The 27,959-nt window shown below is 41.9% G+C and overlaps 1 protein-coding gene across 1 annotated transcript; it reads right to left on the bottom strand.

Moving 5' to 3' along the window:
• Nucleotides 1-18: 18 nt before the first annotated feature.
• On the bottom strand, nucleotides 19-27,959 carry LOC306713369 (proteasome activator complex subunit 4B-like; the record flags this gene model as incomplete). Its single annotated transcript, XM_079183037.1, has 47 exons — nucleotides 19-153; nucleotides 1,803-1,936; nucleotides 2,135-2,273; nucleotides 3,245-3,400; nucleotides 4,411-4,539; nucleotides 4,725-4,810; nucleotides 6,052-6,254; nucleotides 6,398-6,529; nucleotides 6,727-6,818; nucleotides 7,359-7,463; nucleotides 7,587-7,739; nucleotides 8,017-8,142; nucleotides 8,236-8,302; nucleotides 8,734-8,887; nucleotides 9,244-9,325; nucleotides 9,921-10,050; nucleotides 10,221-10,274; nucleotides 10,444-10,580; nucleotides 10,669-10,878; nucleotides 11,843-11,974; nucleotides 12,173-12,268; nucleotides 12,380-12,442; nucleotides 12,538-12,636; nucleotides 12,739-12,794; nucleotides 12,897-12,953; nucleotides 13,091-13,146; nucleotides 13,243-13,338; nucleotides 13,663-13,820; nucleotides 15,106-15,309; nucleotides 15,925-15,992; nucleotides 16,919-16,988; nucleotides 17,334-17,432; nucleotides 17,604-17,754; nucleotides 17,958-18,022; nucleotides 18,555-18,644; nucleotides 19,015-19,201; nucleotides 19,710-19,796; nucleotides 21,052-21,230; nucleotides 21,516-21,608; nucleotides 21,699-21,821; nucleotides 21,910-21,984; nucleotides 22,677-22,740; nucleotides 23,463-23,612; nucleotides 23,794-23,838; nucleotides 24,699-24,815; nucleotides 27,042-27,182; nucleotides 27,766-27,959. 47 exons carry the CDS (start codon nucleotides 27,957-27,959, stop codon nucleotides 19-21), a joined length of 5,439 nt encoding a protein of 1,812 aa, XP_079039163.1.

The following is a 27,959-nucleotide window of genomic DNA, read 5'->3' as shown; positions in this document are numbered from 1 at the left end:
GGCAAGGCAGCTGGCTGTCTAGGCGTAGTAGCAGGGCGACACCAGCAGGTCTGTGAGCACGAGCAGCTGGTCGTCAGTGAAGCACTGCCGGTGCTCCTGCCAGTTATCGTGGTGAGTGCGCCTGAACTCCGACAGGGTCTTCTTCACCGTCATCTTGGAGCAACAAACATCATCGTCATTACCGACACCATGGCAAAATAAACATCATTGCAAATGGATGACACATGTACATCTACGAGACACCACGAGGTGATACGTGTATATTTATACTACAATATTGCAGTTTTTACTCCACAAGATGTATTTGACAGCTGTAGTTACTTTGTATATTAATTAAACATTTGTTGCATTGTTATTGATTGATTTGAAAGTAGAGTACAAAGTAGTTAAAATCAGTAATAATGATCCAATAATACAATATATGATAATAAAATATCCACAGAGGAGCATTTCTCTGTATAATTGGTCATTTTACTTCTGATACTTTAATTATTATTTTGCTGGAAATACATCTGTACTTACATAACTATTAATATTAACTATATTAACTAACTAATATTTGGTTTTGACAAGAAATGATGAATTGTATTAATAATATAACACAACATTGTATGTATTCACAGTATATCAGCCTCCCCAAAGTTTGAGTGGAGCTCTTTTGCCATGGTGAACTATAATATTCCATCACTGGAATAAAAAAGCATAATTTAAAGTTTGTCTCCTAAAAATGAGGACGTTTCCATGAAACACTGCAGTAAACTCCTGCAATAAAGAGCGTGTTAATAGCTCTTTCTGCTGCTTCATTCGTTATTCAGGGACGAAAAAAGTTCACAACTAAAAACAGTCTTTGATAACAGCCACTGTCAGTTCCTACAACGAGAGCCACCCTCATGTGTATCAGTGGAACTAGAACAAGGCAGATTAATGACTTGCAAAGTAAATAGTTCCTGTTTTTGAGCGGAGAAACAACGGCGCTGCCACTTGCTGATCTGGGGAAACACAATGTAACACGCAGTGTAGAAACTAACAGCAGCTGACAGTGTTTCCAGCATTTGTTTACATGTATTAAAAACTAATGAGGTAGTAATAATTTATTGATGCTAAAATGCCACATAAAACAATTTAAACGTAGGAATTATTTAAAGACTAAAGAAACAAGTTTCAAAGGGAAAAGTTAGCATGGTTCAACAAGGACACAAAAACAGGGAATTAAATGGATGATCAGCATAACCATGGATGTATTCATGACTTAAACATTGAGTACATTCATTTTACATCATGGCCTTCAAACAAAATGAATCGAGTTTAGGGAAGGAAGGGGATGCCTGTGGCCTGACAAGCAACACTGATTTAGACTACAGATTAGTTAGTCTGCCTGAAGAAGATAGTACATGCTTATTATTCTGCACAAAATCGACTTCTACCATTCTTAAACAGAACGATTATTCTTTTCAGAAGCTTCCGTAACAGACTGGGTAATTCATCTACTCGCAAATATAATCTTTAACTGTATTCCATTGTATTTTCTCTCTCATCTCTTTCATTTTGCAACAGGAGAAGCAGTAAATTATCATCATCACTGGCTCCCCATCAGTGTAATGTATTATTCAAACTCTGCATTACGGATTACATTGTATGTCTTCTTCATGCCTGAAGTAAGGCCAAAGACACAATTTTCTCCTCAATTGGACAATGAAATTGTATTCTTTCAGCTCACACTGTGTTGAGCTCGATATTTGTATGCAAGTGTGTGTGTGTACACTAGTATGTGTGTGTGTGTGTGTGTGTGTGTGTGTGTGTACCTCTATAGGCTGTGGGTCGTTGAGATGGTTGCTCAGGTCCATCAGTATCTGAGGCATCCAGTCTGGGACATCGTAGGGACTCGACAGGATGCACGCACTGAGGCCGAGCACTCCGGCATGGCGCCGCACTAAGTCTGCGAACACACAAACACACACACACACACACACACACAAAATGAGCCTTTGAATTTCAAGGTTCACAATTCCCCTGGGATAAGAAAGGGTAATAGGGCAAGTATTACTGTGATTGCCTCACTGTATGATTGTGAGGTGCACGTAAATGTGTAAATGTGTGTGTGTGTGTGTGTGTGTGTGTGTGTGTGTGTGTGTACCTGTGGAGGCCAGCTCTCCTCTTGCCTTGGGGAGGCGAGTCTGACTCAGCGTCTGGAGCTGTGTCTGCAGACTGGAGTCCAGAGGGAAGAACTGGCACTGCAGTAAACCACTGAGGGTGGTGCCTGCCATGTCCCTCACCTACAGGGAGAAGGAGGGGGAGGGGTATAGAGGGATGGAGGGAGAGACAGCAAGGATAGAGAAAGAGAAAAAAGAGACCTGTGAAGATCAGGACAGACAAATAAAGGAAAGCACGAGGCAGTTTTAGGGCGAGAAACGCATGCACAATTTATCAAAAGAGGCGAGCGCAAGAAGATTGGGTGGAAAGCGAGGTACACGGGACAGAGATGAGCAGGGGAGGAGGAGGGGCAGGAGAGGGGGGAGGAGGGGGAGGGATGGATGCTGAGTTGAGGTGAGGTGAAATTCACTTGCTGAACATCACTGCCTTCCTGCATCACTTTGCATACATTATGAATAAGCTCTGAGTGACGGTTGATGCATTGAAATAGACAATGATACAAAGACAACACACTGGCCAGCTGTACACTTGCACAGTTGAGAAAATATTGAGAGAAGCAACTGTTTTTGCAAGTTAGACAACCCGCGTGAAGCTTAATGTTCATTGATTTCTATCTGTACATCCCGATCAATAGAAAAGAGACAAGTTAAAGAAGGTTTTAAAAGCACCGAGACAAGTGACAATATTAGAAGATACTTCTATATTCTGTGCACAGGTAGTACGTTTAATTTTACTGCATTCAATAAATAGATATGAATAATTAACAGTTGGTTAATAGTCAAAACATATATGCTTTTACTTAAATAACAACTAGCTACAAAGGAGTGCAAAGCGGCCATAGTGCTCTATCAACATCTCTGATACCACAGATAAAGAGAAAGGCACCAAAACCGGAAAATAAATGAAGAGCTGAGCAGAGAGGTAGAGGGTTATTTTTAAGCAATAACCGTGAATAGAAAAGAGGGATTAAGATATAGTGAGGAGAAACTAGGGGACAATAAGTGGCCATTTATAATCCCGTGACAATTACACGGTGCAGCGGGATAATGGCTGTTTTAAAACAGTGTTTGCTGCCTTTTTGTGCATACATTACCTCGAGCTGTTCATCAAGCAGCAGCTGCATCACCAGCTTTCGAATGCGGAGCACCTCGGCAGGCACACTGAGCAGGATGAACAAGTTGTAGAAAACCATGATCTGGAGGTAGGTCAGTACTGAGTAGCGTGCATGCCACGATCTGTTGCCTGCCATCTAGAGGGAGTAGAGACAGAAAGGGAGATAAAGAATAAAGAAAGACCTTGAAGTTTCATGCTTCTTGTGCAAACAAAATATTATGGTGTGGACACAAGATTCATAGAACGTTTACACAAGTTATTATCTGGTGAGAACAAGATGATCATGTTGTATCAGTTCAATGCTTCTCTACCCGTTCATTAACTTTTATTGACACCTGTCATATAATATAATAATGAAAAGCTTTTAGTTCTAGCAAAACAACAATAAATGTCTACAGCCATGCTGGCGGCTCTGTGAGGCTGTACTTAGGTGCAGCCGTGCTTTGAGCTAAATGCTAATGTCAGAATGCTAACATGCTAACAATGACAATGCCAACATGCTGGCATAAAGACTGGAAACAGGTAGCCAAGAGTCTACAGTCACGCTAGCATCTGTGAGTATGTACTAAGACAAGGTGGTGCTTTAAATAAATGCTACCATCAGCATGCTAACATGCTTACAGTGACATTGTAATGGTAAACAGGTATAATGTTTACCCTCACTATCAGGCCAGCTGTTTGCCTCTGCATCCATTCTTTATGCTAAGCTAAGTCAACCATCTGCTGGCTCTATAGCTTCATATTGTCCTCCTCCTCAAGTCTTTCCCAGAATGTCAATCCAGCCCTTTAAATAATTTGTGCACACGACATGAGATTGCAACAAGATAAAAAGGGTGTCAAGTTGAAACACAAAAATGTTGCAATGCGTTCTGATACGGTCTACCACGAAATATGGAACTGCTGACACCATGGTTAGATATTCTGATAGCATTTGAGAATGTCTCAACTGGGGTGCCACTCGCATACAAAACTCACAGGAGAAAAACTGTAAGCAGCACAAAGTAAGCAAAATAAAATAGCACAGGTTGTTTTTAGGCTAACAACACCTTGGGCAGAATTAGGCTGTGAACACTGACAGCGGGCAAGTGGGGCAGTGTGTGTGTGTGTGTGTGTGTGTGTGTGTGTATTTGAGTTTGTGCATACTACCTCTTCCAGTGCTGCCAGAACCAGAGGGATGTGCTCAGGATACAGCAGGCCCTGGGACATGAGAGAGAGACACGTGCGAGCATCCTGCTTCATCTCATCATAGCTCTCATCAATCTCCACCGGGGCAATCTGCAGGGAGAGAGAAACAGAGAGAGAGAGATGGAGAGAGATAGGAAGACACAGAGCTACGCACCGTTTTTGAGTAAATGAAGAGAGAAATTGAGTTTAATGGGCAAGTAAGATTGAGTGGGTAATAATGCTACGCTGAGACCTGTGTGTGTGTGTGTGTGTGTGTGTGTGTGTGTGGTTTTTACTTCGAAGAGTAGAGGCAGGAGCTGTAGTTGCTGCTGAACAGGAGTGGTAAAGGTCCGCCCTGCGCTCGCCATCAACCATTTCAACACTGCAAATGGCACGCAGACAGAGACAAACACACACGGAGGATATTTTGGATTGCTGCCAAATAATAAAAACAACAAACTTGGCGCTGTGACCTTACCGCATTGCTCTGGTAATAAAACACAATCTATCATGATTTGGTATCTAATGATTTGGATAATTTCATAACAAGATATTTATCTGTATAATGGGGATTAGGGTAGTAACAGAAACTGAAAGAGCAACAATGCAAGACAAAAAAAAAAGTGTCTTTTGTAAACAGGTATACCACCACGAAAAATGAAGCAGGGGCTAATAAACTAAAATAAATGATCTGCTGCAAAACTAAGATGAATTTAATTTATAAATATTGTTTTATCTTTTTAGAATCAAACCTACTGCTTTACCTTGAGTGGCAAAATAACACTAAATATGTATCATATTTAATCTATTCAGTTAACCTTCGCTTACATTTTTATTGTGAATTTTGCTTAAAACACTGCCATCATTTTGTTAAACTAAAAGTATTCAAATTCAAATAAATCATTTATTATTCCCAGCAGATTACTAAAACCACCAAATTGTGTCTTCAATGGCAGCTACAGCCTTGCGTACAGTGCTTTAAGTGTTATCTAACCATGCACATAGTTTTGAGTTTATGTGCCCAGGTTTTAAAATAGCAGGGATTTCTGCTGCCACCACTTATTGGAAAGATATGTTGCTATTGAATTTTGTAAATGGGATATTTCAACGCTGTAAGCACCAAGGATGAAAGTCCACCTCAGCTGTATTTCTGTGGAGGCAGAAATGTAAGAGGAAACTAAAAACCAAACTTTCTGCATAGCTGAATACCACCAAAGGTAATTGATATATAAAGAAATGTGTTTTTATAATCTGGGGGAACTGACCATTCAATACAATACAATAAAAAAAGATAGCTTTTTAATTTCTTTAAATGTTATTGGAGACTGTATCTGAGAGGAAAACCAAATCAATAATAGAATCTAGTACAAAGGACTACACTATGTGGCCCGTACAAATGTGAATATTAAGAGTCACCCTCCCAAATATTGAGTTAGACTCCTTTCCATAACTTTGTTTTTGAAAGGCTTGAACACACCCCCTTGAAATCCCCCTTCATCATTTTTAGCTTGTTTCATCTATCTTCAGTGTGTCAGTCTACTTCGTCATTAATTCTCCCACGGTCACGTTCTACACTATCTCCATCCACCACACGCATTACATGCTTGCATCCACATTGCTGACCCGTCTTGAGGAGTTTGACAGCCTGGGTGCGCTCGTCCGTCTCCTGGGTGTTCTCCTCGTGGACGTGGTTGTGGATCTCCGGCTCCGACGTGAGGGGCTTGAGCCGCTCTAGGACCCGAGTGACGAACTCTGCCACGTGGGGGGAGGAGGTGGGCCGGGTGTGGGGCAGGGCCACGTCTATCATGAAGATATAGGTCAGGACACTGGAGAGAGAGAGAGAGAGTGAGGGGGGAAGTGAGGGAGGAGAGGAAAGAAAAGGAAAAGAGTCACAAATACAGAATGGGAACACCTGATTAATAAAGAGGCTTAGAATTGAGCAGCCCAAGAAGAGATAACACCGGGTTACCTTCCAATGCGCTCCCTGACATTCTTATACACCTGGGTGAGTTTGGGCTCCAGGTAAGTCAGCAGCCTGTGCAGCAGTTCAGAGACTCTCCACTGCTGCTGGGCCAGACCTCCCTGAAGCACATACAGCAAGCTGACAGAGACAAAGAGGGAGGGGGGGTGGAGCATTGTCGTGTTATTGCAGCACGTCAGCTCAGCATACGTCAGCTCGGGTTACTACTGCAGCCTGAAATCAGAAACCTCAGAAATACTGTCGATGGCATAAACACATATTCTGTGCGTAAAGCTCTTCATGCACACACACACACGCGCACACACACACATACATACCTGGCGTCCCTGAATGAGCCACTCTCTCCGCTCAGCGGGCTCTCCATCAGCAGCTCAAACAGCCAGTGGAGTTTCCTGGGGTCCCGGCCCTCCTGTTGTACAGCAGCCATTACAAAATAGGCTTATTTTTGGAAACATTATTTCAGGTGGGCGACACATGTACACATCCACTGAGGTACTGATAGCTTTACTGCCAGTGGAAACAGAGAGAGAAGTCCCCGGTTTAAAATTGTAAGTGTTTATTTTTTACATACACTAACATGCTGAGATTTAACAGGTGTAATGTTTACCATTGTTCAAATCTTAGCGTGATTTCTCAAAACTCAAAAACTACAAATGTCAGCCTCGTAGTGCTGCTAAGAGGAAATGTCCTGGGATCACCAAAGTCATTAGTATTCATTGTGTGGGAAACATCTGTACAACATTTCACGGCAATCGGTTGAGTAGTTGTTGAGATATTTCAGTCTGGACCAAAATGATGGACAGATCACATGAATGTCTGTTTGATTGACTTTTAAAAATCCATTCGTCAACATTGTAGAAGGAAAATATTCATGTAAATTCCCAGTTTTCTTCTCTGAGCCATAAGCTGTGTCGTGTGTGGTGTATTTGTATGCATGTGAGCAACTCACACAGGCGGTAGCGATGCAGGTGCCCCAGTCTGTGTAGGTTTCCACTGTGATGTTGGTTAATGCTGTCCTGATCAAAGGGCACAAAAGCTGCCATAACCTGTCCACCTGAGCGCACACACACACACACACACAATAATGAAAAGTTTTTATTAATATTGACTTTTCTTATCAAAAAATAGCGCAGCGTGTGTGTTTGTCGCCGTGTGTGTATGTGTGTGTCTCCAGTACCTTGCTGAAACTCCAGAGTTTGCTGCCTCTGATTAGTCCTGCAGTAATCTCACACACACAGCGCTGGGAGCTCTCATGGGGGTCGCTGGCACGCTGCTCCAGGTGAGGCCACAGTAACGGCAGGAACACGTCTCCATAGTTACAAAACAGCCCCTGTCAATCAAACGTGAGCATGAAGATTTTGTTCGATGTGGAGGAACCATTTTCATTAACTTTTTTTTTTTTAAACCAAAAAAAGACAGATTGCAGCCATTCGTTTGACGCAAGTGAACTGTCAGCTGTCTGACGGAGAACAATGAATCACAGCAGTTGATGACAGAAATTCCAGCTCTGCTGAGTTCAATTCAGCCTTGGCTGGCGGTGGGTATGCTGTGTCACTTCTTTGTAAAAGGTCTGCCAGATCGATTGAGGCTGAGAGTTTAAATTGCACCTTAAAGAGACAGAAGCGACGGGGATTGAAGCTGTCGTTTCCTTTTCGATCCTCCAGAGAGAGGAACTCTATAAGCCGGTCAATAAACTCCGGGTCCGAGAAATATTCAAAGATGATCTTCTCGCCCTGAATGACACACAAGCGAACACCAAATGTAATAATAGTAATATCACTGAGGCATCAGGGGTAGATTTTGTGTGTGGTGTATGATTTGAGCACCTCGCTCATCTCTTCATACGACAGGTCATCTTTTGGCTTTTCCGAAGCTGCATGGATCATAATTTCCCTGAAAAGCATCGGGAGACAAAGAAGAAGCTGCAGTGATTCATAGATAACAACAAACTGACAAGAAATATGGATAGACACAGCCTGTCTTTAAATAAGCAGCAAGGATAAATTAATGATTATAAAGTCAGTTAGTCAGCAAGCCAGCCCTTCATCTATACATCAATTCTTCTATCTAGGCCAGGCAGTAAGTCGTTCAGTGAGCCTTATCTAGGCCAGGCCATGACAGGAAGTCAGTTCAACACCCCGCTAGTTATCCAGCCGCCCAGATCAGTCATCCAGCAGTTAGTCGGACATTAAGTTAGCCACAAAGACACAAAGCCAAAGCATCAAATCAACCAGGCAGTTAAGTCAATCAGCTATTTAGCTCCATCCAACCAAGCAGTTAATCAGCCTTTCCACATTCTAAATCCACTCGGTCATTCTCTTTACCTCGGCCACAAGTAGTAGCCACAGTGTGTCTTCTCCACGTACGGCTGAGAATCCCACTGCTCCTCACTTAGAGGGAGGTTGTTGCTGTCGTACTGCAGCCAGCGATTGCCCTCTCGATCCCCAACACACACACCCTCTGGATCCTCTATACCACCTGGACACACGTGCAAACACAAGAAAAGACATGGACTCACATGTCTCACTTGTAAGGTGAGTGTGTGTTTGTGGTGTTGGAAAGTTGCCCTGTTTCTAGATGAAAATAAAAAAAATCAGTAGGAAAGATTTTCTAATCTAAAGCAAATTTAGATTTATATTCTGGTCTCGCTGCTTACTCAATGGGAAATGACCACACAATTAGTCTGTACGTCATGGTGTATTAAATTTAAACTGGGACCGCTGACGCTGAAATTGCTGGTTTGAGAGAAGACCTTATAACAAGTATTGCTGTATTTTCCTGCACAAACTAAAGAGCTGTACATTTTACGATTGTTATTTTGTGTTTATACTCACTGATATCTGACGGCTTCACAGACACTTTCTTTCGTGGTCGCTTTAGCTGTTTTAGGATGCCGGCCATTGCTGAGATCGCCACCTACGAGTGAAAGATAATATAGAGTGATGAGAGGGATTTTAGCTACTCAGACTTTTCACACAGGCCTCTTTGGTAACTTGCTTATTTGTTTCTGTACACTAAACAAACAAAACGTGACCTTCAACCTCTAAAGCCAGGATGTACACTAAAAAATGCTTCATTGTTGAGTGCGTATTTGATTGACACTATTGCCCCACAATGCAATGCACGGAGGAAAAAAAGGCCCTACTAACGGCTGGAAAAAAATAAAATAAAACGGTAGTGACAGCAAGAAAGATCTTAAAATATATATATATATCTTTAACCTTTGAAAGGAACTAGCTTTCTCTTTGTGAAGTTCAATTGGAAGTGACAATCTCTAAAGTCACATCCATCATGTTCTGTTGTTTAAAATGGTAAAGTATGCTGATTTCTTGTCTGCCTAAATGTGATGAACCACAAAAAAAAGCTTTTAGTCAACCCATCTCTCCACCATTACAGCCCAGTGGAATATCAGATACTTCACCATTATCCTTTATCCACACAAACACCAACTCAGACAGACAAACAGTACACACACACACACACACACACACACACACACACAGCTGCACACCCTGCGTATGATAATGGAGTCATGTATGAGGCCCTGTGTGAAGAAGAGGACAGCATCGGACGGAAGTGGGTGATCTTCTCTCAGCTGGAGGGCCAACAAGTCTGTGGCCATGTACTCAAACTTCCAGGTCCTGAAAACACCAAAAATAATTCTGTATGTAATCTTTAACTAAACGTCTGAGTCTTTTAAATACAGAATATAATACATAACTCACATAATGCATTCAAACATTAATTTTATAAACGTTTATATAGCGAGTGCATCTACAGTACATATAACACAGGTGGAGAGATAACCTACAAGTTACTGTCTTCAAGGCAGTCCAAGAGATCATTGACCAGCTTCTCATATTTCCTGTACAAAAGACAAAGATGCGTTAGTAAGTAAGTGCTTCTCCTTCTACTACAAATGATACAAATGGTCATAATAATTCATGCTAATATGGTGCTCTAGTTATTCTGTAACCTAACTAAGAGGGAATTAAAACTGAATGAATGTACAAATAAAACACCAGTTCTCCTACCTTGCAGCAACCACGTTTCTGATTCTCTGACGTTGAAGCCCTTCTTTGAGCTCCTCTATGGACGCTGCCTCTAAACAAGGCCCGGGATTTTTAGACTGCATGATATGATTGGCTATCTCTACACACGACTCCGACACCTGGAGGTGGAAGAGAACAAAGGGGAGCAATTGAGACAAACAAACCGAGGAGGGTAGTGCAATGACTTTTAATGACCACTCTGCTCACAGTAAAATAGATCCCTATGGTGTCGTGCTGCCGATGGATGCGGTCAGTGATGTCGTCGAGCAGTCCTCCGATGGACGGCTCCTCCAAAGTCATGGAGGGCGACAGGCCACAGCGGACCAGAGCTGGCCACACCTCCCCAACGCAGTCCCAGTCCCATGCACTGACCGGACAGGGGCCACTGTGCAGACCCAGCAGGCAGTACAGAGCACCCTGAAAAACACACACAGGGTAAAGACACTTGACAGATTACAATGTATACGGAGGTAGAAACATCTACAGCACAGCGAAACTGACAGTCAAGTTCTGTGGCTTCAGATTGGATCCTTCGCCGTCTGCGTCACAGGAATGTGGCCTTTTGTCTGAATGTGAAGGACACATCTTGTGTATCTCTGCGTTTCAGATAATGTGTGAAACACTGGTCACATGTTTATTGCAGCATTTAAGTTTCTATTATTTACAGCCTGCGGATGTAGAAATTAGGCACAAACTTCATTGTTCTTGACGTCCAAATGAGAATCAAGTTAACCCTGGGATCTGTAAGCTTTAGCTTTAGCATTTTTGCATCAATATTGCATGAATTAAGCAGGATATCATGTATAATAGCAATAAGAACCTTTATAGATATATTACACATTTCAAGTGCTTCATAGACATAGGAACAGATAAAATGATGAATATTCTCACAAGATCACATGAAATATACACAATAAACATTCTATTTACAAGAACAAATATAAGCCAGTTTGTAGACGTGTTAAAAGAGGATACTGATGTTGCCCGCCTGGTTTCCCTTAGAAGACTTTTGTTTTGGTGCTCTGACAGTAAATGTGCCCTATGCTATCACCCTCTGTCTCCAGTCTAGCCCTGGGGATAGTCAACAAAAACTGGTCAGACTAAGGTCAGCAGTGTAAGGAGAGAAAGGGGCAACAATGCAGGATGGGGCAAGACCTACCTGCCTTAAAAAGCAAGCAGTAAAACTTAAAAAATCAATGCTGAATGCCACACTAGAGAGAGTCCAATGGAGCCATCAAATGCAGTTATGTACTAACTTGAAGTTTCAGCACCACGGACAGTGACCATTAAGAACAATTTCACGTCAACTGTGCTTGTCACCACATGCTACGTGTGTGTGTATGTGTGTGTGTATGTGTGTGTGTGTGTGAGCTTGTGGTACCTTAAACTGCTGTTGTGTGCCAGTGGTGTGTTGAGGCGAGAGCAGTTGCAGGATTCTGGGAATCAGGTCTCTGTAGGAGAAGCAAAAAATTCCCAGTGCGGTCGTCAGCACATGCTGGGCCCTGCTACGTACCTGCAAGGACAAACACACACACACACACACACACACACACACACACGCACACACACACACACACACACACACGTGCATGCATACATCCTCAATAAATTACTATTCGCGAGAGATATTTATGCTAATACCATCAGTAAAATGGGAACCGGCAGATGTTCTGATTGAATTATTCTTACTAATTTTCCGTGTCAGTTTTACCTGGCTGTAAGTGCTGGTAGATAACAGCAGCAGATCACAGAGCAGCTCCTGATGAACCACTTTATATTCACTGCCCTCAACCACCAGCTTTCTCATCTATTCACACCAGAAAGACAATATTAAAATATTATTTTAGAAAATACACCCACCAACTTCTTCGTATGCACGTGGTTATATCTGTGACCCTGCGTGTGTTGTTTAACTGACCTCATGCTGGAGTAGAACCCGGTCGATGAGCAGGGCTCTGATGTGCTGCTTTTTCCCATGAAGCTGCCGAAAGAAAGGCGACATACGTACAATCACCCTGCAAGTGACTCACTGAAGCGGACAACAATCAGCTGCCTTGTTGCGCTTTTCCAACTCACCCTGTTTTCCATGGACTTCTTGACAAGAGTGAAGCTTTTCCAACGTGAGTCAAACTCCTTCTTGTGAGTGCCTCGGAAAAACATGAGGTCACCGATGATCTGTAGTCAGACAGACGGGAAAAAGGACGCTGTGAGACCTTTCGTGGGGCCCAACGCAGGACAGAATAATGACATCTCACACATGAATAATAGAAAAATCACCTTAATGATGACGAAGAGTGACTTTGTGTCATCTTCCGAGTGCTCCAAAATGTGATCTGGATAAAAGTGGATATTGAACAATTGTGCGTCACAATCACGCTCCAGACAAAGTGAGGAGTTTAGGGCTGTAGTGTAGTGGCATTAAAGTCTTCACTCACGTAGCAGCAGTCTCATGGTTTGGCAGATGGACTCTCTGTAGTTCTCCCGTGAATCATCTGGAGGGGAGGAGACACACAGTGTCCGTATGGACACAGAATGCATGATGAGCGGCCTTATCACCCACTGAAACTGCTCAGCGCGCAACTTCTTGTGCATGTGTGTTGTGTGGGGCTGCTCGCTTGTGTTTTCTTACCGTGGTCGACACCTATATGCAGCTTAATCTCCCCTAGATTGATCATGGAGGGCACGCTGAGGAGAAAACAAAATGCAAGGAGCGAAACGTGACAAGACTGCAGGAAAACGTGTGCTTTCATACGTGTGTGTGTGTGCAGCTGCAGGACTCACAGGTCAGATACGTGCGGTCCATCCAGAGGGGGCAGCATGCTTCCAGCTCCGAGAAGGCAGTGCTGCACGATAGCAAGACTCTGCAACAGCTCCTCCCTGTGAACCAGATCACACGTTACAGTCCTTTCATGGCAGCATTTGTGTGTGTGCTTGTTGTGAATTCACTTGGCAATTCTGCGATGTTGTTTCAACACTCTTGAGCAGCTGAATCCAACTTTTCAACCCTCTGTGCTCTTGATTAGGCTTCATCCAGAGCGTTAAGACCGATATAAAAAACAGATGTTAATGTTCAGCTCTCGTTTTTTTGGACGCAGGCGAATCTCATTCATCAGTAATGAAAGGCTACAGGTTTCTTTGTTTTGTTTGTGCGGGTGCCTGATTACGTCTAAAAATGGAGAGCTAAGAAAAACAACAGCGCACCTGCACATTGGCTGATCTCCAGAGACGTGGCCCTTGATTCGCTGCAGCTCAGGGTGCAGGAGGCGGGACAACAGCTGGAAAACGAAGTTTTCCTCTTCCTGATCAGGTACGTGCCAACACACACCCAAGTCTGTCACATCTCCAGCTCTGCCCCAGTCCTGGAAACAGAGAGAGAGAGAGAGGTTTTCTCAGAAAGTTGTACAGAAATAGAAAGTTTCCACTGGAACAACTGGCAAGCAAACCAGCACAACCAGCCTGCCTCAAAACCACAGATCTGTGTCATCTACTGGTATTTGAAACACATGTTAAGGATAAGAACACTAAACAATGGACTCACTCTGCAGAAAACCTGATCTACTATCAGATTTCAGACTAGCACATGAATCCAACTAACAAATACCTCAAAATGCAAAAAATCAACAACAAAACAAAAAACTGAATCAGTGACCGTGAGCGTGAGCTGCAGATGAAAAGAGGTCAGTGTTTGAAAGCATCAGAGGCAGGTAGCTGTAATTACCGCCTCCTCAACATCAAAACAGAAACACACTTCATCTGCACTCACGTACAAAAACATGAGAAAATATTATTGAAAAAAGCTTTTCTCAGAAAAGCTGATCAGTTTCTCTCCTGCTGCCACAATCCTCTTTGAACGTGCATTTAGAAGGCTTAAAGGGAGATTAGGCAACGTTTTCAAGGAAGGATTTAGCACATTTGTTCTAAAAAATAATTAAAATTTAGAAAAGAAAAATGGCGCAAGTCAACATAAAGAAAATACAACTATTTCAATGAACATGACATGTGCGATAAATGTGTGTCAGATTGGGAGCCACTGTCCAAGAAGAATGAAGGCATCTTTACAGTTTATATTCACAGGCAGTGCAAAGGGTCTTTAGTTGTTATCGCCAGTTTCTTGCTTTTAGCTTATCTATTTTCCTTCTCTACAAACTTCAGCAACAGAAATGCATTTACATTATTTATTTACATAAGTTTATTTGTCGTGCAAAGAAAGCAATGTTAAATCAAAATCGAGAGATAAAGAGACCCAGTGACAGAGGGAGAGCAGTATTAGCATTAGTGGTGGAGCCGTTTCATTTAAAATTCATAAATGCTTTCTAATTCTCCGCTTGGAGATGGAAATTGCATTGCAATTACCGAACCTGTAACATCCAATTTAATTAAACTGTGAGAAAGACAGTTTTTAAACAGTTTTAAAGGTTGTACTGTTGGCATTTTGTGTTTCCAAGAAAACCTCATTGTTCCAGTCCCAGAATAGATACTGTAATAGCCGTGATAACAGCCAATTTGCACTCTAGGAGGTTAGCAAATAGGCCACAGTGGAAACTATGCAGTTAAGAGTCGAGGGACTGGATTTAACTTTAGTAAGATCAAATAATGGTGGTAAAGTCATCTTCCCCTGTGCAGCATTGCAGATGTTGTGTATACCTGTATCGGGAGGTCAGTATCAAAGCCTCCAGAGGTGCTGCGGTACTCGGTGGGATAGATGAGGGACAGCGATCGGAGTGTGTACTCCAGCAGATTGCAGGCGAGTGTGTACGCCTGTTTGCAGCGCAGACGCACACACACACACAGGATCCGTTCCAGGTCCCCCTGGTATTTTAACAGCTGTTCACCATCCACACGGGTTACCTGAAAACAACACACACGCACGCACACACACACACACACACACACAAACAGGCCATTCAATGTCTTAAATATTGAGGTTCTTCAGTAAATCACAGCATCTGGCTCGCTCCCACTCGCATTAAGCTCCCAGGAGTAATAAAACAAAACAGAAAGGGTATCAATATGTTCTGGTTACGACAAAGCTCCTTGATATTTACGACCGTGCAGGGCACACGCTGCAAAAAATGGCATTTTCCTATTTTTCTTCTCTCATACACTGTCACAATCAAATACACATTATTTTTAAACAGGTGAAAATGTCTCTCTGTTCCACTCATTTTAAGTGTTTCATATATTTTGAAGTTCTGTAGAAGCACTTGGTGAGACCTTCCATCGAGCCAGAATAGACAAATCACTTAAGTAGTCGTGAGGAAATGACACACGACTCCAAAATATTTTAAAAACAAATTGATCTGTAATGGAATGAAGAAGATATGCAGAACACTCTGGCAGACATTTCAATCATTTTAAGACTAAATAACATTTTTTTAGAGACAGACTAGATCAAATAAATTAGCAGGATTAATATCTTTTAGAGTGCTGAAGCCCTTGGGACGTGATAGATCCTCGTCTCACCTCGGAGAGCAGCTGGAGATTCCACAACAGCTCCTTATCAAGCTCGTTTTCACTCTGCAGCTCCTCATCTACACACACACACACACACACACACACACATAATAAATAAGATGAATAATGTACTGTATTGCTCCCCTGACAGTCTGAGCTCCTTTTGCTGATGTTTTTTTTTTTCCAGGTTTAGTCACGCTAGCTGCATTGCCACTTTGGTCCAGACTGAAATATCTCAACAACTATTGGATGGATCGTTATGAATTGTTTTCTACATTCATGTTCCCCTCAGGGTGAACTGTAATAACTTTGGTGATCCCTTGACTTTTCCTTTAGAGCCATCGTCATGTCAAAAATCAAATTTTTTGTTTCTGAACAAATATTTTGCAAAATTATATTCCCATCAGCCTCAGCGGTACTTTGTTTAGTGCTGATTAGCAAATGTTAGCGTGCTAAAACACTAAGCTAAGATGGTGAAGATAATAAGCATTATACCTGCTAAACACATGTTAGCAAATGTTAGCATTTAGCTCCAAACACAGCTGTCCTTAGCACCTTGTAGCCTCACAGAGTTGCTAGCATGACTGTGCTCACAGTGTTGTTAATGTATCTTCAATAATTACACAAATTCAAATGTTTTCATTTAAATAACATTAAAAACACAGAATATAATGCTATAACGCCACTTTCACTTCGCTGAAAAATATTTAGTTAACAAATAATTGTTTCTGATTCACTTGATTTTTAAAATTTTGAATACTGTAATGACTTCACACTATATCTACTAAGACCTCTTACTTCTTCTAAGATCTGATGATGTGTTAAAAACCTGACAAAGAGTTTAGTTTAGCAGTGAACAAACTGAATGAACTCATTACATTTGAGAGGTCATGTACAGTCTCCATGCAAACACAGTACAGTTGTATCTACTCTACACACACACACATACATACGCACCCACACACCCACACACACACACACACACACATTGTGTGGTACTGACTGTCAGTTATTTGGAAAATGACGCTGCAGCAGTGAGGGACGAACAGACGGAGAGACTCAGCAGGATGACACTGCAAACACACACACACACACACACACACACACACACATTTAGATTCCCAAGTAGAAACACAAGCATGCAGAAAATAACACAGAAGGAAAATAACTGAAAATCAGGAAAATAACAAACAGTAAATGAGAATGTAACGACAGTACGACATGTAAGTGGAGATGTTGAATGAAAAACAAAGAGATTTTGTATCAGACATGACATTATAAGGTTGTATTTTCAAAATATGACACATGACAGACCGAAAAGCCTGTGGTCTACAGAGCGAAATTCACAAATCTTCATTACATTACTGTAAAATACGTGAGGCAAAGAGTCTACGATAAAAAACTGATGGAACACATGCCTTCGCTGCAGCTCTGCACATGTCAGCCACCATCCTGCCTGACACACACGTCTCAAAGATGTTGGAGGTGGCAAAGTTATACACCTTCTGGACCGCGATCTAACACCAAGGCAAAGTTTGCATATGTTACACTTCATGTGTTTCACATACAGCATAACACCAATGTTTGACCTTTAAAGATAACTGCATCATAAGGAGATGATTGAGTTTGTGATTAATGATTATATCTATATTTATATGAGAGTGTGTGTGTGTGTGTGTGTGTACTACCTTGTATATTTCTGTCGAGCATTGTGTTAGGATGGTGCTAACAGTGGACGACAGGCCCAGCTCTACCAGGCTCTCCAGATGAGTCTGCGTATCCGTCTCCATCTCATCTCTCGTCTGTTCCAGGGTGCTGCTGTCTATCAGAGCAAAACACCTGCATACACAAGCACACACTTATACACTTGTCAGCGATGAAAATGTCAACAGCCTTATGGTGAGAGAAAAAAGGGTGTTATACGTGGCCAGCAGAGCAAGCGATGCAGCGGTGCATTTCAAACAGACAGGGATACATTCACAGTCAGACATTGACAACGAGGCCTTACTAAGTGACAGTTTGAATTGTTAATTTGTCTCTACCTGTCCAGAAACTGGAGAACGAAGTCTTCAAACTGAGCTGATGCAAAACACAGATTTTTCTCAATCTGAGAGGGAGAAATAGAAATGATTAGTTAATGCATTTGTATAATATTACTTTTTAGTTCCCAATTTTTAGAAATACGCAAATAGAAGATCGATACAACTCTCTTGTTTGTATGCTAAATATGAAGCAGGAGCCAGGAGACTGTTAGTTTAGCTTAGCATAAAGACTGGAAGCAGGGAGGGAACAGCTAGCCTCGCACTAGAAACCTCAAAGTGACGACAAGTCAGCTAGTTAACATGGTAATTAGGGAGCTTTAGAGATGCTGATGGTGAATTTTGTTAACTTTTGACACAGCCAGGCTAGCTGTTTCCCCCTATTCAGTCGTTGTGCTAAGCTAAGCTAACCAGCTGCATAGTCATAAGAGTGGTATCAACCTTTTGTGCTAACTCTCCAAAAATGTCTATTCCTTGAAGAAAAAAGGAGAAGTACTGATTTATGCCAAGTACTTCAAGGCTTTTGCTCAACATGTTTTATATATTATGTTTATTTAAGCTATTTAAGGACTAAATTGTTCATGTGTGTTGTGTGTGTACCTCTGTGAGATCCCTGTGTTGAGAAGGAGCAGACGAACAGTCCACTAAAGGCACCAGAGTGGTGAAGGTGGCGATGAACTGGAACGTTATCTGGACGGAGACGCACAATGGGACACGGATCAATTTACATCATCTGACGTGATCGAGGCCCAAGTTAAATAACCTACCAGATGTCGGTGGAATAACTTTTTCAAATGTATCAAATCATTCTGGTGTGATGGATTAATGCAGCAATGAGCACACCAAGAAAGGAAACCAATCCATTTCACAATCCAAGCCGAAACTGAGGACCGGGCCTCAGTAATTGCAAGTTCTTCAAACTGAGATATTCATTCCACTTTCAGGAATTATTAATGGGTTAGACCAGAGTACACGAGAGGGGAATTTAATCAGCAAGAGCTGTATTGTCTACTTGTCTAACAATTCTTCTTCATTAATAATCCTCACATCCATTACTCACCATGCACTTGCTAAAGTCGTTCGGGTCAATCCCCGGCAGAGAGCCCATGAGCAGTGGGAGCACGTGCCCACGGCCCTCTGGGTAATGGTTGTTTGGGGACACCAGGCTGCGAGCCATGCCAATCATGCAGCTGAGAGTGGCGGTGAGGGTGTGCGGCTCTGTCAAGGTCTCCATCGCTGCATAGGTCCTGTTATACGCAAGGTAAGAGGAAGTAAGTAAAAAATACAAGTGAGATGACGGGAGGGTTGAAGGGGGGGATGCAGCGGGACGGATGTGTGTTGGTGTTCTCAAAACAACTGAGAGGTAATTATTCTAGTTTGGTCACTGACGCGATCTGCTCACCAACACTGTCAGTCGTTGCAGGTACTTCAAAACTCTTAGTGCCTGATTGCTACAATTTGCACTTACGTTTTTTAAGTTTTCCTCAGTGTCAAAGTGTACATTCATGGGGACAACGGGAACCGCTAATAGCTAATTCGGCATACTTTTAATTGTGGAAATTTACCAAAATATCAAAATACAGGCTTAAATAAAGTTGTAACACACAGCTATCTAACTGACTCCATGCCAAAACCTTAAGCAAGATTATCCCCTAAATCAAAAATAATTTAACTTCTATTCATGTTTGACATGTCTTTTTGACGGAACATTGATTGATAACAGGTTTATGGCAGATATCTCTAACAAACACTTACTTCTCAAGTACAGGTGGTATGACGAGTTCTGGCGTGAGGAGAGCCAGGTTCTGGAGAGCGTAGGCTGCATCCGTACTGCCGGTTTTACTGCACGTCACCACAAGAGGGCAGATGAGCAACAAACAACATGCAGACATACATGCGCAGGTAGATAATCACAAATGACCTGTTCCTTTGTCCAGATTAGGCTTGTTGTTGCTGAGGCCTTGCGACGGCACGCAAGTGAGACATAGCAGGATCTGGATTACTGACTGGCATTGATTCAAATGGAATGTTTACATGTCAACAGCCCAGTGAACACTGATATGAATTGTAGGTCAAAACTGCTAAAAACTGGCTGAAAAGTGACGGTATTTTTTGTACATGAATCACCTGCTAACTACACGCTTACAGAGAGTAATTGAATTGCTGTTAAAATAATGCATATATGTAACCTAGATGTCTCCAAAACAATCATTAAATTGAGCCCTGCTGATCCCCAAAATACAGTCAGGGATTTGCTAGCTGTTTTTGTTGAGATAAAACCAAATGTAAAGTTTTAAACAAATGTATATGCAGTCAGAATTAACTTGGGAATCAGAGTCTGGGCTAAAAAAAATGGGGGTCTGGAGAAATTTTGGTCATTAAAAGTGGAATCAACAAGACCACCGGCTGTGACTGTGCAACACTCACTCGCACTCACACCTACCTCCACATGACACCTATTATGTCTATTCCTGCCTGAGTAGAAATACTTTCTATCGGTCTTCCCACTCGCTGCAGCACAAGGTCGACATTTTAAATGTCATCGTACAACCTATTTATACAGACTGGCTTCTATTTATTTGTGGATGTCTCTAAATCTCTCTGTTTGATTCTATTATTGTGAGTTTACTTTTTTACTAATACGTTTCCACAATGTTGCATTAATATTTGTTGATCAATTTGTTCTATGTTCTTGATTTTAAATGCCTCTTATGTCCTCTCATTGTGTTTTATCTTCCTACTACTTTGTACATCTTGCTTTGAGAGAGCTCTATAAACAAATGTGTATTTGTAATACCTCTCCGTACTTCGGTTAAATCAAAGACAAGCTCATCATGTCATGTCAAGTTCTGTTCACAGGTTATTATGCATGTGCATGGACAGATATTTGTATACACACGTATAGTGTATATCATATATGTATGCAAATGTCTGTATGTGTATATGTGTGGATGTATGCATGAACATGTGTTATAATCCTTAAAGTAATAGGTGTTGAAAGTTCTCCAGAAACACAGGTGTAGCCATGGAAGATTACATACAGAGGGACAGGTTATAGTTATTATTTTTATGGTTTACGTCTACCAAAGTGCAATACCTGAACATGGCTAGCAGGGTGGCGCCGGTGAGGCTATGGGTGAACTCTTGCAAGTCTCCATCAGTCAGCCTTTGACACTCAGGAACCAGCGTGATCCAGCTGGGGGCAGCGTGACGTTCCCGATGCACACGGCGCACAACACTCGCCGGGAGCCGCTGGAGCACGCGCATCAGTCGGAACTGCAGGCAAACACACACACACACACACACACACACACACACACACAAACAGACATTCAACATTGGCGTTATCACCAAGAGACACATTCGCACAGTGTGCCGTAAACAGATTTGTGATATTGCTCTTTTCTCCGGCAGTTGTGCATTTCATTATTGTGTTGTTAGTGTGGAGAGAGCCAGCCAAGTCCTGAACGGCAAGTTATAAATCAAAGGAGTGTGACAGCCGGCAGCTGAAAATGTGTGTGTGTGTGTGCGTCCATGTGTGTGAGTGAAAGAGAGACTTACTTGCCAGCGACCATGATTGGAGGGATGGTAGAAGGAGGCAATGCTGTTGAAGAGGCAGGTCAGCTCCTTCTGTGCTGGGTTTCCTGGTCCTCCCTGCACAGATTTGAATCAGGTATTTCCCATAATTAAGTAGCAAAGACATATATAATTTTAATATATGTAATTCTTTTTCTTAGGAGGTACCAGAAGTGCTGTGATCCACAACACCAAGTGCCCGATGTCATAGTAGTTGGTGAGATACTGTGGTGACACCATCTGGCTGACCCCAACTGGAATGTTCAGACTGCGCAGGATCCTGGTGAAGATCTGCACACATACAGTGTAGAGTTTCACCTCAATCACAAGCCCCCGAAGAAATGCATCAACACATCTACTGCTGCTGCTAATGACTCACTGTGGGAATGTAAGGGGTCCAGTCCACGTAGCCTATGTCATCGTTGGCGAGGCGAGCAAACAGGTTCACTAGGTGCTGCGAGACAACGTCAGACAAACAATCACTGCGAGTACAGAGAACATTCCCAGAAGTGAAGGCTGCCATTTAAAATATTAAATATAGCCAATTTGAAAAAAAAGAAGAGATGTTCAAGAAGAGATGAAGTGTGCACAGCCAGACCGCATCAGGCCAGGAGGCTGCGTAATAGCAGAGCGGAGGCACAAAAGGGAAAATCGCTGCAATTACATTTCAACATTTCAATCATCGTCAGGAAATGTGTGTCATTGAAAATTAATGTATCCATGATTAGGAAACTGTAAAACTGCGTAGTTCATTGCTCAATCATTTAAAATGTTCTTAAAAATCAACCACTTGCTGTTGTAGGTTTACAGCCATTTGAAAGGTGGAATTTTCATTGATTTCAACTTCATCTACCTTTGCTGTTTCATATAGACTTTAACTTTCAAGCCAGCGAACAGTGAACTAGGTGTCAAAAAACATTTTAAAAAGTCAGTGTATGTGTGTGCATGGGCATGTTTTACCCATCTTGTGGGGACATAAATCTGTTTACACAATCACATTGTGGGGACTTACCTTTTTTGGGGGGACAATTGAATATCCCCATAAAGTAATCATTACATTTTTGGGTGAAGACTTGGATTAAGGATCGGGTAAGGATGTGTGTGTGTGTGTGTGTGTGTGTGTGTGTGTGTGTGTTTGCATCTCACCCCTTCCCAGCTTGGCTGATTTTGCACTGATATCCAAAGACTCATTAATTCATCAAACCACAACCTGAAAAACAAATGCACAATAAAACACACCTTTATATTTAAAGACACTGACACACATACCTAAAGCTGAATTCCCCTCATCTATCTCCGATTCCCCCAAAATATGAACTCCCTCCTTCCCCTGTCAATCCTGGACGAGAAAGAGAAAAAACTGAAATGGAAAAATAGTGTTAAAGATGATGTACTGTGGAAACTATACGGAAAGTGCGGATGAATCCAAGACTAAATCCAAATAGCTTGCGAAAGAGCCAATACACTGAAGAATGCGATGCAGTGAAGAGGATCGGTAAGCTGGAACGCCGCCATGAGGAATGAGAAGAGAGAGGGGCAAAGGTTTTCTAAGGCAACAAAACTATTAGCAAAAACAAGGAGGGGAGTGCACTGCTAACGCAAGAAGAACATTATTTATTGAAACTCCCAGGTGCAAAGGTGTACACGCTTACAGAGCCTGAAAATGTAGTTATTTATGACACATGGTCATAAGATTCAACCACAATACATGAAGGTATTAAGATTTAATAGTCTCAGGACTGAAAATGACCAAAAAAATGCAACATATTCAATCTTATTTCTGCTGGCAGAGATTGTTCTATAAATAAAACAAAGGGTCATTTGAAAACTTTATTAACCCTTTGTGTGAGCTCTCGCCAACACAAGCTGCACTTACATATTATATGTATAATATAAGTTTCTAAACAGAGCCTTTCAACTTGGCCCACTTACTGGAAGCCCTGGCTGTGTTCCTCCGGGGGCATGATGGTGGGCAGGAACAGCTCCATGTTGCTGACGGCCCTCTGCATAACCATGTCAAACACGCACAGCAGGGGGCGCCACTCATCCAGCATCTCCTTGGTGGACGACGCGGGAAAATACCTGTGAAATTCCCCAAAACACGCGCAGCAAAGACAGACATGAGCACAAACAGATGTAGACAAGCAAAGACAGAGTGTTGATACAAATACACACATTGATCTAAAGCTGGCAGCTCAGCTGGAGATCAAAGCAACACATTATCTGGTTCACAAATTACATGATCACAGAGGATGCGACTTACAGTCTGCAGCTTTTGATCAAAGCCTTCAAAATGTGGTCCACTGAGCTGCAAACAAGCAGAGAGAGGAGGCGTGTCAGTTTGTGAAGGAATCCTGCATTTGCTTTCGTATGAAATCCATATGTCCTCAAACTGGATTAAAAAAAACACCGTCAACATCCGGGCTGCAACATATTTCATTGTTTTTTCAATTATTCTTTTTGTCAATAAAAGCCCAAGGTAACATCTAAATAATTGTCTGGCCAGCAGTCCAAACATTACAGAATGAGAGGGAGCAATATAAAACAGAACAAAGATAGAAATCCATTTCCGAAATGAAATAATGTTTGGCATCTGTTCTTGATAATTGAGTTTTCTTAACCATTATCTATTTAACGTATCAGGCCACTGAGCAGCTCCACTGGAGCTGTTGGTTGTTAGGGATTGAGAGCCCACAACAAATCAAGATTATCACAGTTTATTTCCTGTCAATAGACTAAGCAATGTACTGACTAATCGTTGAAGTACTATTTTACATATCCACTCTGTACATTTTTTCGGAAAGTGTCATGAGGACTGTATAGTTGTGTGTTTGTTTCGCCTGGCCTGCCTCTCCCCAGACCTGCCACTCTCTACCTGTCCACCAGATGGCCTAGCTTTATGCTAAGCTAAGTTAGCTGGCTACTTGCGGTAGCTACATATTTACCATACATACATGGGAGTGGCATCAATCTTCTCATCTAACGCTCTGCAAGAGGCAAATAAGCTTATTTCCAAATATGTCAAACTTTTCCTTAATCCAAATAGGTACTTATAAAGTTTAGGTTGGCGGTATTTCTAAAAACAAAATAACTGGGCATAAAATTGGAAGTACAGTAACAGCATTTCAACCGCTCCCTACTGTTCAATGTTAAAGTACAACGTCATACTTGGGGAACCAGACGAGTCCAAGGTGCTCCGTTTTGGAGTAGACGACCCTCTCGTACAGATCACAAAGCGGTCGCCACTGCAACTGTAGGTCATCCCTTGACAGCAGTTCCTTCTTCCTGTTTGAAAAAGAAGCCAATTATTGACTGGCCTGCTTTTATGAGGGTGTTGCAGGACTTCAGTCCTAATCTTTTGCTGTTTACACCTTTTTGGAAAGAAAACCCCCCCCCCCGTCAAGACAAAATAATAATAATGATGTTTTGACGTGAGAAACTACAGGGTGTCTGAAAAGAGTCAGTATCTGTGGGAAAAGGAGTCACTACCTCAAAGGCTGCACTCAACATGATGACTGCCGACTTCCAGATGTGTCAGCAAACACAGCACTGTGATTCTTTGTATTCAAAAAAGCATAGCTGGACTGACAGCTGCAGACATTAGTAGTTTGCAGGTGTGGACTCAGACTTAAGACACGGCACGCGGTGAAGTGACCTTATGATTCTTGATTTTTCAAACACCCTGTTAAGCTTTTAAATTGCACAATAACTGATGAGTACTTTTATTATAAGCTTTTGAGCAGACTACATTTTTTAATCCTCCTGAGAAACTTTCACATGGCTTTCTCTGTAGTCCTATTACTAGTATTATTAGTTCTTTGTAAAGCTTACAATTTATATAGGAATAAACTCCACAGGAAGGTAAAGAGTCCCTGCGCTGAAGAATGTGCACAATTTCCACAGCCTCACATTCCTCTCGTCGTCTCCTCCGTCGTGCATCTAACGTACGGAACAGACTCTCATTAGGGAAACTTTTAAATTGAAGCAAAGAAGAGACAATCGGGGAAATGCGAGGGATGAAAATAAAAAGAAGCCAATTGAGACCTGATGCGTGAAGTTGAGTATAAAATGTATCTCTCAGCTGTGAGACCTGGCACTTAAGGTACGTTTAGCCCTAATCTTTCTCTTTTCAACTAATGGAAAACACTCATCACATTAAAATGTTGTTTTATGATGGATGTAAAAATCATGGAAACAACTGGAGACAAATGGGACGTGATGAATGCGACCGTCTAGGAGAATATCCTGCAGCCGCTAGTGATTTAAGATACAAAAGCAGGGATTTAGGATGTAGGTCAGGGATTAAAGAGTAATAAATGTACTGTTAGGCCAACATACTTCAATGTCCTTTATATTTAGTGTAGGTGTGTGTGTGTGTAACTTAATACATTTAATTATTGTACTGTCTTGCATATCCATTTTCTGCTACTTTAAACTATTACTGCACTACATTTCAGAGGGAAATACTTTTTACTCTTCAACGTGTATTTGACAGTTGTGGTTACTAGTTTTATTTCAGATTGAGATTATAAAGAAAATAAGGCTATAAAACCCCAATCTTTTTGGCTTGTTGGTCCTTACTAAAAAGACGTCTCGTTGGGGCCCCATGTCACGTTTCAGATGTCTCAGAGCTGTTAACAGTTCTACCAAAAAGAGAGATTTCCTTTCTAAACTTCTAAGTTAGTTTTGAGGCCTAAGAAGTGAAATTTCCAAATATAAAAGAACAGCTAATGCGTTTTTGTAACGTTATTACAAGACTGGAAAATGTCTTTTCAGATGTTTAAGAAACATGTGGTTTTTGCAACCACTATAATAATATACATGCAGTTCATATTGCTGTAGCCTAAAAATCCGACTGAATGCCATTTCAATTTTCACTCTTTCAACACAGAAATATTCAGGCTAATATTGTTGTCCATCTCAAACTAAAGGTCTACCACAAACTTCAGTGTTGCCAGACACTTTCTTTTTTATAAAGTTTTAAGATTGGGCTCTTTTTAATTGTTTGCTATTTTGTCATTTTTACCCCTCTTGCACCTTGAGTGAATACATATCACTTTGTTTAATTTGATGCAGATGCAACATTTTCTATAATTGAAATAACGCATTCAGAGGATTGTGCAGCCTTCGTGGAGATATCTGTGATCTCTGAGTGCTTTCTAATTTACTTTTGTTTTTCTTCTCTCAAGTCTGCAGGTTGTTTTATAGCTCCAAAATGGCAGGAGGGGTAAGTGAAAAATCCACTTTAACACGTCATGGGACTCGACCTCGGTACACCATTTGTAGCACAGTGATGTTTGCCAACCGCGCTGCTCTCTGATCTCATTATACTAAAGGACACCAAAGGGCAAAAAAGGCTGCAGATGCTGGAACCAACCACCTCAAATGGCTTCTTTTATTCATGCGAAGGAGCTGCAGCTCTCCCAGCTCCATCACCTTGTTGTTGAGGGTGAGGGAATCAGATATGCCTCATGCATGTGTGTATGTGTTTGTGTTTGTGTTTACACCCACTTGAGAAGCTGAATGAGCAGCCTGGCGTAGCTCTGCATCATGTGAGGCTCCAGGTTTGGCAGCGTGACTAACTCATAGAGCAGCTTGATGAAGAGAATGTGGTCCTCCTTACTGAACCGGCGGCCGTACAGCTTTAGAAACCTGAGGGCGGAGGTGAGGACAGGTTACATCCAGGAGCAGCAAATCACTTCCTGCTTCCTACAGCTGACCCATATCCTCAAAACACATTAAGTGCACAGCCTCAGCGGCCCAATGTCTCAACATGAAACCTTGAGTATAACCTCTTGAATCTGAGTTGGTGCAAAGTGGACAAAGTTCAGACTTTCTTCAAAGTTACATGATCACCTTGTGCTCTTAAATCTCCTCTTGAAATGCTCCTATGATGTTTTTTTGGCACTTTATTCGGAACCCTTTTCTGCAAGACCTTATAGTACCCAATACTTGGGTTATAAAGTTAACAAGTATTATAGCTGTGGCCAGCTGTAAGGAAATGCTGACACACTGCACAATGTAAATCAAAGTAATTGAAATGTGACAAATATCATTACACATTTATAAAGCTTATCTTTTTATTGTTTACGGGGGATTCTTCACCAGTGAAGTGTGTTTTATTTCCAGCCTAAAAACTGCTATGCACAGACCATTATTATGAATCCTAAGTGAGTAGCCTAATTATGGGTTTGACTTGCTGTAGCTTGTTTACGGAGCTGGCTTCAACACTTACGAGAAGAGTTTCCTGGACCAGAAGGCGACCCCGGGCCACAGCTCTCTGAGGAGGACCGCTCTGGACAGGTTCGCTTTGATTTCCGCCAGCAGCTCCGTGGCCTCCTGCTCCAACCGGTCGGAGTACGGCAGCAGGCCGTTATACACGATCTCCTTCTGTGGGACAAACCCGGCCATGTCCCCATCCACGGTCAT

The sequence above is a fragment of the Pholis gunnellus genome (assembly GCF_910591455.1).
Source record: "Pholis gunnellus genome assembly, chromosome: 21".
NCBI classification, from domain to species: Eukaryota; Metazoa; Chordata; class Actinopteri; order Perciformes; family Pholidae; genus Pholis; species Pholis gunnellus.
The sequence above is the reverse complement of the archived record's forward strand: the minus strand, read 5'-3'. Positions and strand labels throughout refer to the sequence as shown.